The sequence below is a fragment of the Ambystoma mexicanum genome, chromosome 5q (genome assembly GCF_040938575.1).
Source record: "Ambystoma mexicanum isolate Mex_15411 chromosome 5q, UKY_AmexF1_1, whole genome shotgun sequence".
NCBI lineage: Eukaryota > Metazoa > Chordata > Amphibia > Caudata > Ambystomatidae > Ambystoma > Ambystoma mexicanum.
The window spans coordinates 1,404,100,953-1,404,123,002 of record NC_090933.1 but is presented as its reverse complement, the minus strand read 5'-3'; the positions used below and the strand labels follow the sequence as shown (position 1 = coordinate 1,404,123,002).

The window sequence follows — 22,050 nt, the reverse complement described above, 5'->3', positions numbered from 1 at the left end:
TTAACCCATTGGTGATTGCTGCCCAGTATTAAAATTTTGTGATCTCATTTGAATTTTAAAATAAATAAATATTGTATTACCACCCACCGGCCTGGTTCATGGTCCATTGTGACCCGGGGTATTTGTAAAATGGGGTGTGAGACAGGTTGGGTGCCAGCTCAATCTGAATTTGTAGAAAGTAAAGAAAAAGCATTCTAATTGAGCGCTACATCCTAGGATAAGGGCAAGAGTCCTGTCCGGTGTGTGACACCCGATTGGAATCCTTTACAGAATTATATCAAATGATATATTGCTTAAAAGGAGGCCAGCATTGTACGTGGAAGAATTTGCTGTGCCTCAATGGTAAGACCATTGATATCCTGCACATGTGCAAAGGATACCCCACACCTTTAATTATTAGCTGACCTGCCTCAGGGGGGGTCACTCCATAACAATAGCAGAAGATAGGCAAACATAGTTTGGTGTTCAACAGAGTTCTTTTTCTCAATCCTTACGGAACATAGGAACCACGAAAGCTTGCAACGATGTATGCCAACTTAATGGAGTGATTCTACTATTCGATCTTTCGAAATAAATTGCCTTCATTCTTGCAGGGGACATTTCCCACATAGCCTACTGCTATACCATCTGCACAGGGCTTCCAAAAAAGCAACATTAATTCCCAACAGTCACCTTTCAAACCCCATGCAATTATTTGACCTATTACATCAAATCCACATCATACTTGCCCTGACGGCCCTACCTTGGCTCATGATTCAAGAAAAATGTTAGCTAAAGACTATCAGACAATTGCACCACCTATGCCCTAAATTTCCTTTTTGTATGGGGATTAAGACCAAACCTTTGTTGTCAACCAACACTGTGGCTTATTTATTTATATATCTTATAACCCTCAACTCAACTCTCAGGCCTTAGTGCTTGAGTATGTCTTATGTAGGTGTGGCCAAATTAGGTCATTACCATTTGAATCACAATTCACAAGACAGATGTATGCCAATTGATGCTCATAGACCAATCAGTACATACCTGTAAACAATTATAGTCCTCCAATCGCCTTCTTAATCATCACTGCAAAGATAAATGCTGGCATTTTCAACATAAATGGATGGTACATTAGAAAAATACCTTTCAGGTCTAAGTGTCTGTGCTGAAACAAGGAATAATAAAATGATGACCTCTAAAAAATCGCTGATCAAAGGCATGGTCCTACTACAAAACAAAAGTTGGATGACACAGGTCTGCAGGCACTTTATAAGAGCCATGGTTTTGTTTGAACCACAAGCAAATAATGTGGGAGCTCGAAGGACACATGCAGTAGTCATTGTTTAAACGAAATGTCAGACATGCATATGAATAACTCTTATTTTCAATCAGAGCTAATGAAAAACAATTCTTAACACATGAAGATCAGACATTTATGTATGACACGTAGCTGACAACTTCCCAAACTATGACTTTTCATCTGCAAAATCTCTATTATTATCGTAGGTTAGGGAGCAACATACCTCATCAGCAGATGCATTTGTGTCTATTGGTGATGAAGATACTCCATCCCATATCAGAGTAAATGTGTTCAAACTGGGGATTCCTTTGTTCATTTCTGTAATATTCACTATGATATTTCCTTCATCTAGAATGTCAAAGTCGAGCAGCTCAAAGTCACCTGCAAATAAAATAATAAGACGCATCTAAATCAGAGAGGAGTGACATTTATTTTGATAGCTCTCGAGGTGCAGCTCATTGTAAAACCTACTGACGGCCCTGCAGAAATGTTAATTCTTTGTATCGCCCCATTAATCACTTTACATAGGGCTCTCCTTCATCGCTACAATGCCCTTATTAATTTCAGCAGTACATGAGATGTAAGCGATATGTCAGTGCACTGGAACATTTCATTAGAGTGGAGATTCCATATGGCAAAGTGAATTGCAGTCCTGCATTCTCAGTTTATGCCATCTACATAATGACAGTTATCACGACTATTGGAACATTTAAAGTAATGCATCAATATTTCATATATATATATATATATATATATATATATATTCACTATAAAAAAAACTTTGTTGAGGGGTCGTTATGGTTAAGTTGCCCCAACAAAAACCTGTACACTTCACTAAAACAAAACGTTCCCCATCCCCTTTATGCTTCAAATTAAAACCGAAAAACCCCTGAAATTTGACAGTTATGGTAAATTAAGCCCCCAACCCTGCCACCACCCCTGTGCACTGCTACCACTAACATCCAGACCATGAAAGATGTAATCTCAAATGTCAATGTTGACATCAATGACAACATCACTTGTTTATCCCCTTTCTTTTCCTTCCCTGCCATACATATATATGTACAATCAGTGAAAAAATGTCACTAAAGGAATGTTATACTTCACAGTGCAACCAAACACCACTGCACATTCCCCCATTATAGTAAGCTAAGCAACCATAACTCGCACCATCTACACCCAGGACATCAAAGATGACATCACAAATAACAGTCATGAAGGGGGGGATGTGTTGAGGACGCCATCTTGTGACCGCACCTACGCTGAGCGTGGGGATTAGTTTCTGCGGTTTGCGTGCTTCCGCAACACTAAAAATGAACTTGTAGACACAAGGCAAAGTATTGTGGAGTGGAAAAATGTAATTTCACACATCCCAAACAATAGGCCACCTCAGGAGTTGCTGTGTAAAATTGAGTGTACCGCTTTGTAAGGATGAAGACGGTCACGAGGCACACCCCTGCACCCCTTTGAAAGGCCACACCCCTGAGCGCATCTTCATTGTCCTTCTAGCTACACCAGATAGAGGTGCGTTGCCTTTACTGCTGTAGTGACGAAAAGGAAACAAATGACTATGGCTTCCATGGCTGCTGTTGGGTTATTAGCCTCTGCACCTCCCCCAAACCCGCCACCAACACCACCTCACCAACGGCCCGCAGAGAGATATTTGGGTGAGGATGTAGAGATTGAGGAAGAAGAGGAGGAAGAGAATGAAGTGGAGGAACTGTGCACTCGGAGCACTCGGCGGGAGTCGTGGGTGTGGCGGTTGTTTTCCATTTATGGGAACGTACCAAAAGCATGTGCGAACCTGGTGAAGTGTAACCAGTGCGATGTGGTGTTGTGTCGCGGGAGATTTGGAGCGTACAGTTTTGGTACGACAACCATGAAGCGCCACCTCACTTCGTTCCACACTGCGGACATTCGCAAGGTGGTGCCATGTGAAGAACGTAGTCGTTTGAGTTCCTCCAAAGCATCCTCAGAATCCGATCCACCCACCACACGAGACACTCCTGTGGGGGAGCGCCTCCCTCCAGCTGCTTCACAAGCCATTCGCAATGCTGTGGACCCTTACCTTTCGAAGGTGACAGTAGTGTGCACGTATTGTGACGCAGTACTCTGCAGAGGGGAGAGTCTTCTTAGTGCTTTTGAGGCTGCAGTCAGCGAGCACCAGAAGATTTGCTCCTTACCTAAATAAAGATCACCCTTAATATTTCTCTGTTCAGTTGCCCTTTCTTATCCCCGTGGCTGGTGTCCCTTCCTTACCCTCCTCTCGCCTCTTCTCCTAGTGTGTGGAGTGCTGTTATTCAATGAACGTAAAAACAACAAAAATGACAGAAAAGGCTCTTTTCAGAGCCGCCTTTCTCAGTGTAACAATAGAACTATGAAGTGAAGGCCGTAGAGCCCTGCGGAGTTCAGCAAAAGTTTGCGGACAGTCGTAGAGGGCAAAAAGGGAGGGTGCAAGCGGAACAAACGCAATAAAGTGTACGTTGGGAGTAAGTGGCGGCTCTGAAAAGAGCCTTTTGGTGGTGTGTTGTGTGGGTTAAAAAGCAGTGGATCGGGTAAAATGAATTGTCGGATAGGTTAGTGTGATTGCAAAAGAGGGCGCAATGCATTTTATATATTGTGAAGAAACATCTGATTGCCTGCATATGTGAGGTGGACTCCATCTCTGCGGAAAATGATATTGATACGAAACAAAATGCTTTCATTGTGGAAAGAGGACATACCAACATCTCATAAAAAGGCAGACACAGCCTTATTCACATTGCGTCTCGCTTTCTCCATTTGTGGACCAAATGCAGAAGAACGCAGCCATATTTGTCTTTGGGCAATACGGGAAAAAAGTATTTTACAATTTGGAAACATGTCCATGAGCTTCGCGAGACCTTCCTTCAATGCAAATTGTAAAGAAATTCCAGATACATGGCCTAAACTGTTTCCGCCACAATGAATGATGAGTATATCTGGAGGACGCTCTCTCTGTAAAGTAACACAAAGAGGTACCAAGTCCAGACATCTCATGCCTTGCACGCCATGCCAGTTCAGTTCCGCATGTGGAAATCCGAGATTTGTAGATAAACAACAGCTTTCGGCATGCACCTTCAACCAATGTATCCATGAGTCTCCCACAATCCAGACAATCTGTTTTCAACCATGGAAAGCCATGGCTGTGTGGTGTCCTGTGAGGGAGAAGACCGTCTTACTAAAGTATGTTGGTCAGAATACACCTACTGAACTTTATGGACCAATCCCTAGCTTCGCTCATTCTCATTTACATGCGGCTCCACCCTTCAATCCCCGGTGGTGATATGTGCTGGCAGTTAACTACCGCCATGTTCGCGGACATGTAGAGGAGCAGAGCGTGACGACGGTACATTAAAGTACTAATCCCCTTTTTCCCCTTTAAGATAGGCTTTGAGAAGAGCCGTTTTTTTTTATTTCCGCCCACATATCGTACAGACATGTGGTATTTTATGCATTTTTTTGTAGTTTTTGTCCTTGCTTTACTCTTGCAAACATTACAGAACCTTCTCTAAAGAAAGCCTTATGTTCCAAAAGAACATCGCATTTACCAAAGAAAATAACTTTGGATGTTGGGAAGATGGTCATGATTGCTTCAACCAACTGTGCCAAATCTGCCAACAAAGTACGTGAAGTCAGGTATCCCAAGTGGCAAGCACCATAGTGCAAAATTACCACATGAAGAGTTGTCATTCTACGCATGTCTCTGCAAACTTTGGCATCAGTGTCAGCGCTCCAGACCACCTCCACTCCTCGCACATCGAAAAAGTGTGCCACATGCCTACTCTCGGCATAGTGTTGTAAGCCTTGCACAAAAATGTCTCCGAGCAGCAAAACTCTGACCCTGTGCACTGTCTTTCGACACAAAAGAGTAATGTGAACATCTGATTGGCTGATGGCTACAGTTGTCTTTCCATGCAGCATTAGCTGTAGAAACCAGTATGTGACACGCCCTACTAGCGGACAAGCGTTGCCTACATGCGGCACGTGACTGTTATCCAGTCCTTCCATCCTTTCTACAGCGGTACCAAAGCGAGTCCATCATTGGACACAACTAAGCGAGCGCACAATCAGCCACCAATCACATAGAACCTCGCTAATTTTAACTCCGTCATCAACATTGCGCACTTCAAAATTACTGTCGATGATTCTTAATGGAAATCGCATACCATTGCATACCATTGCAAAGCACCTACTTCACAAGCTACTGTGTAAGGATTGCGAATTTCTACGTACACCTCCATGCATGACCACATGCATCAGTATAGAGTACAGGTATGTTCATTTTAATCAGAATACATGTGGAAGCCTTATAATTTAAAATAGACAAAATAATGCCGCTAAATTTCCATAGGAAGCACATAACATCGCTCCCCCTTGTAAAGTGCAAGATTGCCGATTCGCCATTAACAAATTGCAAGACTGCTTAATTTCTTCTGCATAACCTGTACATATGTTGCAAGCATGGCTATTTAGGCATAGCTCTCAACCATTTTTGTGTGAAGTGTGGGTGAAATGAGCTGATTTTTGGCGGGTGACACGCCCATTGGAATGAATGGCCGTGCAGGAGGCTTGGCGGGTGAGTCTGCCCTTTACAAGGCAGGTGACATCAACCAAAAGCATGTGAGTTGAGAAGTATAATTTAGGGCAGACCTTAATTTTGTATGTGAATATGTCGCAGTTCTGTCCTCTGTACTGCCAACAGTAATGCTACTTGCAATGTGATCGTATGAGAATAGTAATCGCTCCCGTTTGTGGTGCTGACATGGCCTTCGGAGGGTCTCCCGATTTTTGGACATCGTGCTTTTCATTAAGAAGTACAAAATGTTTGCCCATCTACTACATTGCCCTATCACTTACAAACCTCTCTCCTATGCATACTACACTTTGTAAAGAACAAGGCATTTCCAAACCCCTAAAGAAAGATAGATATTTTGAAGGACTTTGAAGTACCATATTGAAAGTAGTATACAAATTGTGCGCAGGGAGAAGTGAAATGTGCACGTGGATTGGGTTGAAACATAAAAGTTGAATGGTATGACGAAATAAGTACAAGTAAAGGCTGCAGTATCATGACGACTGCAAACACACAAAGTAATTGATATCGTTTTTTTTAATTCACAGTGAAGACTACTCTCCTGAGAATCAACAACATCTACACTGCAGACTACATATCCGAAAAAACCTTTTCATATTGCACCAAAAAGTAAGTACAGTACAACCTTCATATTGTAACATCTCCTTAAAGAGGCTGCATGGGTTATTTGTTTATTTTGGGCACCAAAGAAAGCATTCATTTGTAAACCATGTTGCCTACAAATATCGATTTATAGGACAAAGATTAACAGGTGGAATGGCTGACAAATGGCTGTGTGCTTGGTACTGAAATGACATAGGAAATCGGTAGAAGGTTAGATTGTGAAAATAAGTGGCGGTAGCAAGTTTTTGCCATTTTGGTTATTAATAATGGTTCTCGGCACAAGTAGGGCACTGTGTACTCTCATCTAAAACACATGTACTACTATACAAACAGTAAAGTAGCCTTACCAAATGATAGTTAGAGGTCACTGTGCGTTGACACACCGTGCCAAAGAGTCTCCCCATCACACTTATGCACACATGCACACAGCACACATTGGACAACAGACCAAAGAATATATTTTTTTCTCAACAGACACCAAATAATGCCTACCAAAAAGCAGCTCTGTAGAAAGGAACGCAGAATTAGAGCAAATAAAAATAAAGGTACCCAATGTAACCATCCACCTGCTGTAGAGTTAGGGGAGAATCGTGGTACAAACCACCTAATGCAATTGGGTAACATAATAAAAGAAGTCTCAACTACCGAAACTGTACGTCCTCCATGAAAAAGTATCACAAAACACAGAAATGATATCAAAGAAACGGCTGCCAGTACAGCTAACAATGTTCCTAATAATCCTGATAGTGTAAGAAGAACCCATAGTAAATAAAAAAAGTATTTTAGCAAAAATGTTTCATCACAGAGTCCTTCAGAATCTACTAAGAAGAGGACCAAAGTCATCCTCACACCTTAAAACGTACCGTAGAAAGTTAATTCTGCAAGCACTCGTGGACAGTGCAATCCTTCTCAAAAGGAAGTTGTTCATATGAGTGTTAAAAAGGATGAAAGCACTAACAAAAAAGTACCAAACTACAAATGAAACTCAGCAATAAACGGAATGTCAACAAAAATAATTGCTTGCATGTTTGTGGTGGTGAATGAAGTCACAAAACAACCACTGAGCCATATTTCAATGAACAAGCATACAAACAAAATCAAACAAACACAATTGCCATCCATAGCAGTGGACGTGGGTATGAGAAAATCAATACTACCATCATGGAACAAGAAACACTGCTAACAAAATTGTCTTCTGAAAACTCAGAATTACCTCTCGATTCAGCAGAACCACACCGTCCAGTATACAAATGGCCGTGCACATCAATGTGTGCCATTCCAAATAAAGCTTTCAAATCTTTACGTGTGTTCCTCAATCAATATGTAAAAGGTAAAGACAAAAGTAAAATCAAAGTGCTGCAAAATATGGATATTTGTGTAGTGCAAAAACACACAGGACTAAAAGGACATTCACTAGCCTGCATTTCTGGGCCGATTTGCAAAAGTACCTTCCATGATATTAAAAGAATATCAGTACATCATTCTAAAGTAAGAAATTTAGTGTATAAAATATATTGTGCAAAAAGTCCAGCTTCAGAATTAGGCAATTTAAATACCACTCTTCTGCATGGTACACCCAATACTTACAAGAAGAAATGGACCATATTCAGAAAAAGTATTTTGGAAGTGAGAGCCAAGTAGAAAATGCAACACTTTTAGAGCATAGCAGCGACAATTCTGCACATAGCAACCTTCTATTACACACATACAGAAAAGAAATACTAAAATTTAAAAGGTCATCGGCTGAAGTACCAAACCATGTGTGTATATGTTGCCGCAGAACGTTTTACAAAAGGAACACAAAAAATGTGGACATAGCATACAAAATAGAAAACAATGAAGACTCTAAATGGTTTGAATTAGCTTTGTACCTTTTAGCTGAAAGCAAATATGAAGTAACTGAACGTCTAATATGTTGCAGTTACTGCACTGCAAAATTAGACAACAACCACACTCCTTCACGTGCAATTACAAATAATTTGGATTTGTTTCCATTACCAAAAATCCTGCAACAGCTCAATTTGTATGAGAGCATAATAATCCAAACAGTTCACCCATTTCAAGCAATTATACGCCTTCATCCAAAAACAGCAAATTTACCTCCCTCTGAATTGGTGAAAGGCATTCGTGGCAAAGTAGTGTACTTGCCATTAGATCTAACGGAAAATGTGCACTCTCTAGGAGTGGAACGTTCAATAGCGCATTCTTTAATAATCTTGGAGTACCAACAAAGGACAAAAAAATTTGGCAACAATTAGTAGACTTACACAAAGTTACACAAGCATTGCAATATCTAAAAGACAACAATGAGTATTACAAGGAAATAAATATTGATGAAAGCTTAAGGCAAACAACAGAATAATTCAAGAGCCATCAGAAACTGGACAATTCGAACTTCTGGATCCAGCTACAGTGTCCACTCTCTTAGACCATTACACAATTTATCTATTGCATTCCAATGAAAGTTTAGATGATGCACTAGAAACTTACCAAATGCGACAAACCAAAGGCTCACCAATGGTTATTTGGGAAAAAAGTATAGAAGCACGTGCTTTTCCACTGCTATTTCCTACTGGCAAAGGTGGGAGGTACGATGATAGACCCACTCAGATTGGGGCATCAGAATACCGCTCATTACGAATGTATTCCCAAAATCCCAGATTTAGACAAAATGTGGAATACATATTCCACCTACTCTACGAAAGTGAATTAGCAACACTATGTTATGGAGTTGCACACATTCTTAAATCTGGAATGCATTTTCAAAATATGTCAGCTGCGCAGTTAATACAAAAAGTAAAAGAAAAAGATGAGGTTTTACAATCAAGTATAACAAATTTGTTTGCAAACATGCGTGGTACAAAGGAATAATGGTTTAGACGGCATAGAGACGTGCGTTGCATGATCAGAAATTTTGGACCGCCAACTTGGTTTGTTACGCTAAGTTGTGCAGAATACGCATGGGAAGATTTGCATGAGTTCCTATGTATAGCAAAAACAACATAGATATATTAACACCTGGAGAACTTTGCTCTCTAGTTCCAGTTAATGTCTCAAGATATTTCCATCATCGTTTCATTGCAATGCTACACTTTATTTGCAATAAAAGTGTTCCTCCCCTTGGAGAAGTGCAACACTTCTTTTGGAGAAAAGAATATCAAGCGAGAGGAGCACCACATATGCACATGCTGTTATGGATGAAAAGTGCACCGAAATTTGGGCACAACAGTGATAGCACTGTTTTGCAGTTTGTCCAAAAATATTTCACGTGTGAAATCCCTTCACAACAGAGTCATAGTGAGATGCATGGGCAGATTTTACAATTTCAAAGACACAAACGTGGCAAATATTGTCGCCGTAAATACAAAAACAAAGATAAATACTACACCAAATGCTGCTTTGGTTTCCCCAGACCAGTTACAGAAACAGGTGAAGTAAACAACTTCATGTCTTCAGTTCGACATAGTGTTAAAGGTAAATCACCTAAAAACACGTATTACATAAAAATAAGGCAAGAATCAAAATATATCAATGATTATAATGCAATCATTGCCCTATTATGGAATGCAAACATAGATGTGCAGTACATTGCAGACAATTCAACTGCTGTTGCACGATATGTTACAGCCTACTTAACAAAAGCAGAAAAAAACAGAGCTTCAAGACCTCTGGGATGACCTAGCATCAGACAAAACATTATCACAGAAATTGTACAGTCTAGGCATAAAAATGCTCTCTCATAGAGAATGTGGGGCCTATGAAGCAGCAGATTGTTTAACCGGCACTGATTTGTACGGAGAATCAGACAACATAGTATGGCTCAGTCTTGGTCCTGCAAAATCTAGAAAGAGTGCTCAAATCATATGAGGACATAGAAACTATTGCCAGAAATGATCCCAACAGCCAAGACATTCTGAAAAACAATTTACTGGACACATACTATCTGAACAGGAGTACCACTCTGGAAAGCATGTGTCTGTACCACATAGCGCAAAACTTTGCATACAAAAATAAGTAAAACCTGATGAAAGTAAACGTAGATATAGAGTGACCGATTGTAAAGGGAGCTTAGTGAAACTTAACAAACAAAGCTTAATTAATCATGTGAAGTTGTCATTAAAAACTCCTCAACAGAAAGAACTATATTACATGTCTCTTTTACAACTTTTCAAACCATGGAGAAAAAAGGAAGACATACTAGATAATTATGAGTGCTATGAAGATGCTTTCAAAGCAAATATAAGTACTATCACCGATGTTAACTTTACGCAGTACAAAACAATGTTACACAATGAGCAGCAACAAGAAGAAGAAATTCAGGCCCAACTAGATAAAGACTCTTCCGACAGTAGTCAACCTTCTGTAACAGGAAGTCAAGAGCCATTAGGACACCCACTGATAGCAAATGAGGTTGAAGTTGCTATGGCAGAAGTAGAAAACACCATGTATCAGTATCAAGAAGATACAGAGGATTTAACTGTGCAACAAGGAAAACTTAATGGATCAGCGCACCATTTTTGAAGAGGTAACAAAACAAATTGTGCATGGTGTACAGCACGAAAATAAAGAATGTACCTGCCAAACCTATACTGCTGTACGTCAGTGGTGAAGCTGGATCAGGGAAAACATTCTTAATCAAAATTATTAGCAAGTTCCTGCAAGTTCCTGCAGCAATTCACAAACAACAAACTGTCAGCCCCCACAGGTTTAGCTGCCTACAACATAGGCGGTGTGACTTTACAAAGATTACTACTGCTTCAGGTAGAGCATCAAAATAAATTAGACTACTACAAACTTTCTGCAGAAGCTTCAATGGAATTAAGGAGAGTATTGAATCAAATGAAAATCAAATGAAAATGCTACTAATAGATGAAGTGAGCATGGTCTCCAATCTCATGTTGGCTTTGATTCATCTCAGATTGCAAGAAGTACTTAAAAGTAATAAGGAAGAACTCTTTGCTGGGAAATACATTATCGTTTTCGGAGATCTTCTACAATTGATACCAGTAAAAGGTGAACCGATTATAAAACCTTAGGCCACAAACCTTTGGTAGCATAGGTAATGTTCACCTTTGGCAACATTTCCAATACAGAGAATTAACTGAGAACATGCGGCAATCTGTAGATCTCACTTATGCCAACATCTTAAAAGGTATTAAGTTGGTGTATTATCGTAAGAAGCACAAGCGCAACTGATGTTATGGAACAAATAGCGCACAAAAATGTCAATTGTATGGCCTTAATGCCAACTCTTGCAAGCTGTTTCAAATTCAATTAAACAATGCTAAAGAAAGAAATGCAAGCGATAATAGAAATTAGCACCACAGACAAACTAGACGTACATGTTTTGACAGTACCCATGTGTGAGCAAGCCACAACAAGACTAAATAGTTTAGAACGTTCAATCTCCAACACAGCTGGGTTGGAAGAAGTATTTAAATTATCATTAAATTGTAGAGTAATGCTTAAACATAACCTTGACGTAGAACAAGGGCTAGTTAATGGAGCACTGGGCACAGTTGTTCGCTTTCAATCATACCCACGTGATAACATCATTCAGTTTGTAAATATTAGCTTTGATAAAGTTTCAGAAGTAAAAAGGATAGGGTGCTTAATGGCACGATTCCTTCTCTTCAAAGACATGTATGTACGTAGAGAGCAAATTTCTCTAACTCTTGCATATGCAGTTACCGTTCATAAATCCCAAGGTCTTACCCTAGATAAAGCATTGATAGATATAGGAAAGACAGTGTTTAAGGAAGGCATGAGCTACGTAGCATTATCACGCTTACGTACACTTGACAGTCTTCTGTTAATAAACTTTGATTCAAGTAAAGTCAAAGCTGATATTCCTTGCATTCTAGAATACAATAGATTGCGTTCACTGTACACCCCTCATCTGAAACAATACCCTGTTCCATATAAAGTGAAACGTGGTCGAATTTCAGGGGGTTTTCGGTTTTACCTGTAACCATAATGACCCTGTAACAACGTTTTTCCTTAGAATTTCATAGGTTTTTGCTATTTATTTTTATTTATTACATTTGTTACTCGCCCAGACCTGAGGGTATCACGGCGAAATTGCAGGTGAGTTATCGCATTTTTATACAGTGTTACAGTTACAATCATATAAAGCATATTTTATACTAAATTACAAATAAAGTCATGTGATCAAATTTCTTATACTAAGTTACAATTGGTCAAAGTAGCAAGTCAAAATTTGTTTAAACACTAGTTGCAGATCTAAAGGTGACCCCTGGAGATACATGTAGGCCATGGCAACTACATTTAGTGTTTCGGTTCAAAGAAAGGAGGTAAACCAGAAGCGTTCTAGTACTGAGGAGGAGTAGGTCTAGTTGAGGTTAATATTTGTTGAATAACCAAGATTTCAGCGCTTTTTTGAATCTTAGTAGGGAGTCCTCGTTTTTGATGCTAAGGGGTAGTGCGTTCCAGTGCGATGGGGCTAGGACTTTGAAGCTACTTCCTCCTGATCTACTGTATTTGTATTGAGGAACTTCCAAGAGGGCCAGTTTATTAGACCTCAGTGTCCTACAGGAGATTTTTTTTCTTGATGGTTTTGTTGAGATAGCTAGGTGCTTTGTTGGTGATGCATTTATAGACGATGCTAAGTGTTTTGAAGATGATTCTTGCTTCAATTGGCAGCCAGTGGTTTTCTCTTCTGATGCTAGATATGTGTTTGGATTTCTTTATACCCACTGCCGCTCTTAGGGCTTTGTTCTGTAATAATTGGATTTTATTTAAGTTGGTTTTGGAGGTTCCTAGAAAGAGGATGTTACAATAATCCAATTTCGTTAAGATCAGCGCTCTGGCCAAAGTAATGCAATTTGTAGGGGTAAGAAATTAGCGGCTGAGCGCAATAAGTTTTGCTGTGTAGGCTGTGGACGAGGAGAGGGCTGCTATTTGTTTGTGCATAGTGAGGTTGGCATCTATATATACACCAAGAGTTTTGACTTGTTTGAGTACTGGGATCAGTGTACCGTCAATGTTGATGTGAGAATAGTTAGAATGGAGGGTGCTTATTCTTTTTTGGGAGTCCACAATGAGGACCTCCGTTTTTTCATCGTTAAGGCAGAGACTGTTTAGTGCCATCCAATTTTGATTTATAGAGTATACTCTATTGATGGTGAAGGTGTCTTGGGTGTAGTCTCCTGTAATGGGGATGAGGATCTGGGTGTCATCTGCAAAGTTGGTGTAGATGACACCCATATCATCAAGGGCCGAGAATAGGAGTTTAGTGTATGCATTGTAGAGGGTGGGAGAGAGGCAGGATCCCTGGGGGACTCCTATGGGTACTACTATAGGATCCGCTGCATAATTTCCGATGGCAAATCTGGATGTGTGGTCTGTTCAAAAGGATTTGTTCCACTGAGTGGTGTTGCTGGAAAAATGTAAATCTTTTTTTTAGAGTGTCGCATAGTTTGTCATGGTCTACCAGGTCCAATGCTGCTGATAGGTCCAGTAACAGTAGATTGGCTAATTTGCCTGAATCTCTGATGAAGTCCAGTTGGATTTTCAAATCCAAGAGGGCTGTCTCCGTACTGTGGTTGGGCCTAAAGCCATATTGTCTAGCTCCTAGTAAGTTATTTTGTTCGAGGTGGGTTTGTAGTTGGTTGTAGGCTATTTTGTCAATAATTTTAAGTAAGAAGGGTACAGTCGTTATGGGCCGGTAGTTCATAGGCACTAATGGATCTAATGTGGGCTTTTTTAGTAGAGGGGTGACCCATGCCGCTTTAATGCTAACTGGGACCTGATTGGTGTAGAAAGAGGCATTCACAAAATGGGTAATTATAGGTGTGATGGTAGGGGCACATAATTTAATTAGGTGCGCTGGAAAGTTGTCTACTTTGCAGTTTGACGCTTTAAGTTTGGATATAGTATTACGTACTACATCATGTGAGACTGGTGTGAAGTGGAAGAGAGGGGTGGTATCTTCTATGTTCATGGTGATTTGGTTAGACGTGGAGTGCTTATCAGATAGGAGATTTCTTTTGGAGATGATTTCATTTTGTAGTAGCTTAATTATTTACGCCAGGGCATCTTGGATGGTGGTACACCATTCTTTACTTGGTTGGACTGGGTTGATTATGGGGATCGGATTCTCCAACTCCTTGAGTATGGTGAATAGTTCTTTGCTGTCAGAGGATGCATTACTGATTCTGGTATTGAAGGCATCTGCTTTATGGGCAATGATGGCTGATTTGTAAATTTTGTTTGCGGAATTGAATGCTTGCATGGCTTCTAAGGTATGGGTTTTATTTAGCCGGTGTTCGAGCGATCTTTTAATCTGTCTACGAGAGACTAATTTCTTGTTAAACCAAAAAGAAGATTTTTTGTCCTTGCGTTTGGTTTTATTACCACAGGGTGCTAAGGTATCAATTATGCTGGTGAGACAATTATGATAAATGTCAGCCAGGGCACAGGGGTTTTCAGTATTGATCTTTTTATTGTTGAGGGAGATGGTTAATAAAGGGTTGAGGTTTTCTGCTGTACGTTTGCAGATGTTTCTCGTTACGTAAGATTCCCCAACGATAGTTTTAGGTAGTTCTGGTTCGTTGCACAAAATAGAGAAATTTATACTGTGATGGTCTGACCAGGGTACCGAGTTAATGGAGTCTATGGATACTAGGGTATTGAGTGGCAGTATCCAATCTAATATTTTTCCTTTTGTGTGGGTAGGGCCGTTCACTAGTTGTGTGAATGCCATGTCTTTGAGTGCACTGTGTAGTGTATCTGCTTTGTGGTCTTGGGTATCATTAAATCCTAGATTCAAGTCCCCTAGGACTAGACATTTTGTGTTCGGTTTAATAAGTGGCGTTAGCAGTAGTGGTATATCTAATTCTGGCTGAGATTTGGCATTAGGTGCTCTATAGATAGTTAATATGTTTATAGTAGTCTTATGGTTTGTAGCTAGTTTGGCTAGCAGGACTTCGTAACCATCTGGGTTCTCAATAGGACAAGTTCTTATTTTGAGATGGGTTTTAGCAATAATAGCTACTCCCCCACCTACTGATTTCATTATCTCCGTCCTAAGGATTGTGTAATCTGGAGGAATGGCAATAGAGAGTGAAGGTCCAGAAGCTTGGTGGAGCCAGGTTTCCATCGCTATAAGTAGGTCAAGTTGTTGCTCAGTGATATAGTCATGTATTTCTGTGGCGTGAGCAGGTATGGACCGTGCATTAATGAGTGCTGCCTTGAGGTGTCTAGGGGGAGATGGCTCTTGGACTGGGGGGGCTGGGTATGTATTGGTGGTCCCTATGATAATGGATTGTTGTGATCCTTTTGGGGCGTTTAGATTGGGTCACTAGTGGAGGTGAGCTTCCTATGATGGCAGAGGTGGGGGAGGCCCTTATGCTAGGATGGTTTATGAATCGGGATCTGAGTCTTTGGGTTCTTATGAGCCCTAGTAGAGGGATTTGTTTTGTTTGCTTAACCTTGGGGAGGTCCCAGCTCGGCGAACAGAAAGTGGTGAAGGTCCGTGATCTAAGTCTGGTGCATCTAAGTGAACTGAGGACCGGAGTAGTCATTTTAGGTGATTTATTAGTAGTAGATGAGTACGGTGTGCTGGCTCTTTGTGGCTTTTGGATCCCTATGTAGTCTGTTAAACCATTAATCAGATGGTGATGTTGGTGAAACGGTTTGGTGAGAGGCAGGAAGGGCGTGGGGCAGAGGATGGGGTGGTGGCAGGGGCATGCTACTCTGGAGAGCCCATTATCATGGATAATAAAGTGGGAGCCTATGCAGGGTGTGTCATACGGTACAATACAAAAGGGAAACATCATGAGTAATAACCAACCTGGCATGGTTTAGTTAAGTGAGGAGGGCTGGCTGGATGCCGGCTAGCTGTAGTGTAACTGGAAGGTGACACCTGTGGAGCGGGTCTGGGCGAGTAATAGTGCAGAAGGCTGCTACTACGTAATTGGGAGAGCTAGAGGTGCAGATCTAGGCAGTGACAGGTGTTAGGGAGAATTCTCTTATAAGGCTAATTTCCCAAACCTAGTGAGTCCCCCAGCAGCTTTGCTGGATTTTTGGGGTTTGTTTTTTTCTCCTGCTAAGAGTGAGACTCTTTTACTCCCACTCTTAGGCATGATTTGAGGTATGTCTTTGACTTGTTATGTGCTTATGGGCTATGGGGTTTCTTTTTACTCCATAGGGTATCATCTGTTTTTCTGTATGCGTGGTACACAGCACCCTCAGTGCAGTACCACAGGGGTGTCACAGTGACCCCCAAACATAGACTCCATACCCTGGGACTGACTACGGTCTCCCAGGGCATGTAAAGTCACCATTGGCTTTACTAGTCCAAAATTGTGAACAGAACCAGTACAAACCATCATATTGTGGAAGTACTGGTAAGGGGTAATTCGATTGCCCCTGGGTCTGTTTTCAAGGGGGCACTGTCCAGTCCCCCCTTGTCGAGTTTCTGGCTGCTGGCAGTGGTTACCACGCAAAATATTCCACTGAAATATTCTACATGGGATTTTCCCATTGATTATTGATTTTAAACGCACTACTATTTGGTGCAATGTTAAAGATACCGCCGGTTTATTTATTTAATATTAAATCACTGGTTGTTTTTTTTTGCCAGAACTCGTTTCTAAAATGGCGTTTGTGTCCGTCTCTGTAACTCTGAGCAAGGTCGAGCTCTTTGTTCCACTGTTTTGGCGGGCCTCTCCACAGAAGCCCTCCAAATGGTGCCACTCTGTCTGGGTTCCACAGGAAGGGTGGAGGGGGGAAGTGGCACCCTGGACTGCATTGCCTTAACAACCCAAGTCGCACTCTACTCTGATTGGCCCAGTGGTGAGACGCCCGGCTCTCACCACTGGGCCAATCAGAGTAGAGTGTGACTTGGGTTGTTAAGGCAATGAGACGCCCGCCTCACCAATTAGCATGTGTGATTGACAGCTAGGCTAATGAATGGGGGGTTTCCTGCATAAAAGCAGGGCCTTTGGGACTGGAACTTCAGAAGTCGCCACAGGACCTAAGACTCCGAAGAGGGAAGAAGCTGAGCCATTTGCAACGACGACACCACCGGTGAAGCCCTGCTGCAACTACCTCACCACTTTCCCGACGACAAGAGAAGATCTTCTGCTGGACGAGTCTTCTTCCCCTGAGCTGGTGGGATCAACCAGTTCGCCCTTTTCGCCTTCCAAAGACGTCTCTTGGTCGAATCGCCCGTGCCAAGCACCCCGGCCGCCGGATAGCCAAGCTCACCACTTTTGACAGCGAATAAAAGGACCACACCATTTAATCAGGAACTCCGCGGCTGGTTTCATCCCTGTGCAGTGCAACGACTCCACGGTCCCTCCTCAACAAGATCTTCTCTTCCCCTGGTCGGAACCATGAACTTCAACCACTGCCAGGAACAACTGCCCCTGCTGGAGCTTCCTTTCTCTTTAAGGTACTGTGTCCTGCTTGGCCTCCCTTTCTACAGATTGCTAAAGGTGACCCTTAAATCCTTGGCTTCTAAACTGGGTTGGCTCCAGGCCTTCTAACTATATCTTTTGAATCACCCCAACCTCTTTTGAACACTCTGCAAAGACTTTCAGTGCACTTTAAACCGTGTGATCCTGGGCACATTTCGCTTTGCTCCATTTAAAGTGGGCCTGGCCTATGAACTTTGGCTCTACAGTATAACCTGCCTTTCTCCCCTTGCTCTGAACTCTTAAAAGTGTTGGGAACTGTTTTATTCTTTTGCTCTGCCTTTTTTTTCTCTCCCTTTAACTACATTCTCAGAGTGCCATCTTGGTTAAGCGCTCACATCTGTTCTAACAAATAGTAGTGTTTTAACCCTGACTTGTCTGATAACTATTAAGGGAGGTGTGTATACTTTACCTGACTGTGTTTTAACTTGCTTTTTATTGAGAGTGCTAGTATATGCCATAAAGTGTGTTTTAAATAAATAATTATATACTTTTTATACAAAGCTCTGGTCAGCGTTTGTTTGCTCTACTGTGTTTTGGCCCTATTGTGTATACTCTGCATACTGCCCTACTCTTCTTGAGAGAAGTCTGACTGCTCAGCCACAGCTACCAGGTAAATCTGGGTGGTGCAGACTGCTACCAATTGGGTTTACTGCTTACTCCTGTAGTCTTAATCTTTTACAGTGTTCCCCAAGGGAACTGAACAGGATTCTGCCTAACAACAGGAACGTTTACTTAACACATTTCCAATGAGCTAAGGGTACTAAACAGTTATGTACTGAAATGCAATAGCAATGGCAGGGCTTACTAGACACAATCTAGTGCAACTTAACCATAACATCCATTTAACAATGTTTTTATTAGTGAATTTTATAGGTTTTTAGGAGGGCACTGTAAACAGAACATTGCTTTAGCATAGCGTTTTCTATAAAGAGGATAGGTATTTGGTACAACAACATAACCATAACGTCCCCTTAAGAACAGTTTGTTATTGAGTCCTTGGCTGCCCACATGAGAAACGTGTGGAAAGGGCAAATTGTCTGGTGTATGTATCTATTTGCGCTACTCCCTACTTTACCACATAGTGTTGGTGTATCGTACCAATTACAGATGTACATGGAAAATGTTGTTTAGCGTGTCAGTAGGCTCTCTTTTTGTGTTAACAGTGCATGATAAATCTGTGCCGCACACTACTGGCCGAGATGACTACAGATGAGCAATATGGATGTTTCTTAGGGACACTGCACCTGCTTGGTGTATGTGCAATCACACTGGAAGTATCCATATGACTCCATTAGTGGCCACATGTCCGCATCTTTGAATGCACTTTAAGTAGTTGTGGAAGCTCACGTGTTTCCGTTCCACACCTAGACCCATGCATACGTCATCCACTGTATTCTGGTAACACCACCCCTGTCGCCAGCCCTACCGATTCATGCAGTAGGCTAACACATTTAAAGTACTGCTGCCGACTTCGTGAGTGGCTCTGCAAACCTACCAATGTGTGGCTAAAGTACTCGTATAACGTCCACTGGTAAACAAGAAACAGCAACCTGCAGTATCACGTGGGCGGGTTAAATGTTGCATTACTTTGATTTATCTGCTGCTTGCCTTTCCATGCCCGTGAAACAGATACATTGTGTGTGCACTCAGCAGTGTATCAAGAGGTCGCCTGCCGGTCGTACAGTTCAATAAAACATGTAACTGCAGGTGGGGCAGTTTGTAGTAAGTCTGCAAAATGGCAAAGCTGGTGCACCTTCCTCACGCACATACTATTGCATGTGAAGGCTAGTAAGGAAACAGCAGAATAGGCAGAGCACAAACACCTTTACTGGTGGTTAGAAAAGCGCTGTAGCCGCATGGGTCGCACAGAATAAATGGCTTCCTGCTGCACGTAATGAGGCTGTGTTTCGCATTGTTGTAAACATTAGTGTTTATGACAATGGGGCTCATTACGAGGTTGGAGGTAGCCATGGCGCTATTAGCACCATGGCTGCCTCCAAAACCCTACTGACTTTGCCCTGGTGAATGGAGCAAATACCGGTTAATTCCAAGGTTGGCGGGACCGGTAATTCCCTATTCACCAGGGCCCTTCCCCATTCCCATTTGAGCCCGCATAATGGGGCAGGCGCTAATAACTGTACCGCAATTTGCGGTATCGTTATTAGCTCCAGAGTCCCTTTGCGGGTCCCGTCCTTAACACCTGGAAAAACCAGGCGTTAAGGGAGGACCCGCAAAGGGAACTCGGCACCAGTGCTGGTAATCCCTTACCGCCCGCCTCATAATGAGGCCAATGTATGTATATCCGTGAATGCTACCCCTAACAGTAATGGCGTAGCATAAAGTGTTTGTACTGCATGTGACGAAAACTGAAATGAAAGCACAAGGGACCAGTGGCCAAGCTACCGCCCTTCTAACAATTACCTAGGGTACTTTCATGTACAGCATTTCCCTCATCTGCTGCGGCCAACAAGAGGGGCACTCCTGTGGGGCAGTGGAACTGTAAAACAACCTTTGCAAACCATATACCGCACTACAGACCCTTACCCGGCAAAGGGCATTGTATTGTGCATGTACTGCAACACGCTACTGTACAGAGGGAAGGTAGTTGGAAGTGCGTGGGGAAAATCCTTATAGAAGCATTAGAATGCCTGGCGCCTATGTACATGAGGCCCACCCAATAGTTCTGTCTCCTGGTACGTCCCCTATAGTATCCAGGTAAGTGCTGCCCCTTGTGTACTGGACCTTTCCTGCAGTTCCTTCTGTGGCGTGTGTGATAACACCATAATAAATGGAAATAAACTGGGAAATGAAAATAGGTAAACAAAGAATGCACCTTTCACAGATCAACAACAGAATTGCCAATGGACGCATGCAGGGCGGGAGGCGTGGAAGTGTGGTAAACACTGCAGTTCAATTGGTTACAAAAGGGGTCGCTGTACGAAGAGGTTTTTATACGTGTTGCAGACCATTTTCAAGAGAGTCACAGCGCAACACTAAGTACTAAAAAATATCATTACTTTCAAGAAGGGCACCAAGCCAATGTAGATGGGGTGTGCAACAATCAGGATGGCTGGCACAGTAAGGAGAACGTTATAGCTGGGGAAAAGTATTTGTGGTGTGAAACGTTATATTCCCATGGGCAAAGTATGTCATTGGCACATGCCAAACAAATTCATTTCTTTGCAATGTACCGCGCTATCTGCATTCACAGACCAAATAGAAAATGATACTGCAACATCGGTGGCTGCATAATGCGATAGAAACGTATGCAAGAGATCGGAAACAAACGCATGAACTGGTGAAGTGGATCCTTAATCACAAACGGCACTGAAGCTCGTGTAACATGCTGTGGAATTTTCCCTGCAAAATGAACAACAATAATATTGGCATGATTGCGTGTCACCAAAGTGTCACACAGAGAAACCAAAATCAGGCACTTCATTGTAGCTACTCCATAGCGCTACACATGCACATAGGCAATGCACAGTCCTTTTCATTCACTTTCAGTCAATGTATGTCGGAATCCCCTAAAATCTATATGCTGTGCCTCGTGAAACACAAAGCCATACCAGCAACCCTCTGCATTTCTGTCGACAAATACACTGTGTAGCACAGTCTGTCCGTACACACTACACCTTCAAACTTTATTGGCCAATCCCGTAGCCTCTGCAGCTGCATTTATATGGCCGTCATCTACAAAAGGGGCGTATGGAACACGTGCCACCCTGCAACTATTGCGATATTTGCACAATGTTCATGCTGGGCTCGTGCAGGAGTGGGGGAATGACTTTGAACCAGGGGTGCGTCCGTTGTGGTGGCTCTTAAAAGAACCTTTATTTTTTTATTTTTTTATTAAAGTACTTCTTTAGAAACACTTTTGTTGCGGTTTCCATACGTAATTGTGTGTTTTCAATGTCAGCTCACGTTCTTAAAATAGAGTCTTCACTGCAGTGTGTAGATTGTGAAACAACATTTCATTGCCACTGTGTGACAAAGACATGCCATTCACCTTGAAAAGGTGTGTGTATCGCGAATCAATGTCCTCATTTTCACAGAAGAACATTCCAGCAGCACTCAAGAATTGACATATGCTTCTGTTGATGACA

At 41.9% G+C, this 22,050-nt stretch overlaps 1 protein-coding gene across 1 annotated transcript in view; it reads right to left on the bottom strand.

Annotated features, from left to right (window-relative positions):
- LOC138498459 (fibrocystin-L-like) overlaps window positions 1-22,050 on the bottom strand; it is a 1,772,245-nt gene that overhangs the window by 1,041,819 nt on the left and 708,376 nt on the right. Inside the window, exon 19 of the mRNA XM_069622209.1 lies at window positions 1,506-1,663. Coding sequence (XP_069478310.1) covers window positions 1,506-1,663 — 158 coding nt within the window. The remainder of the gene's footprint in view (window positions 1-1,505; window positions 1,664-22,050) is intronic.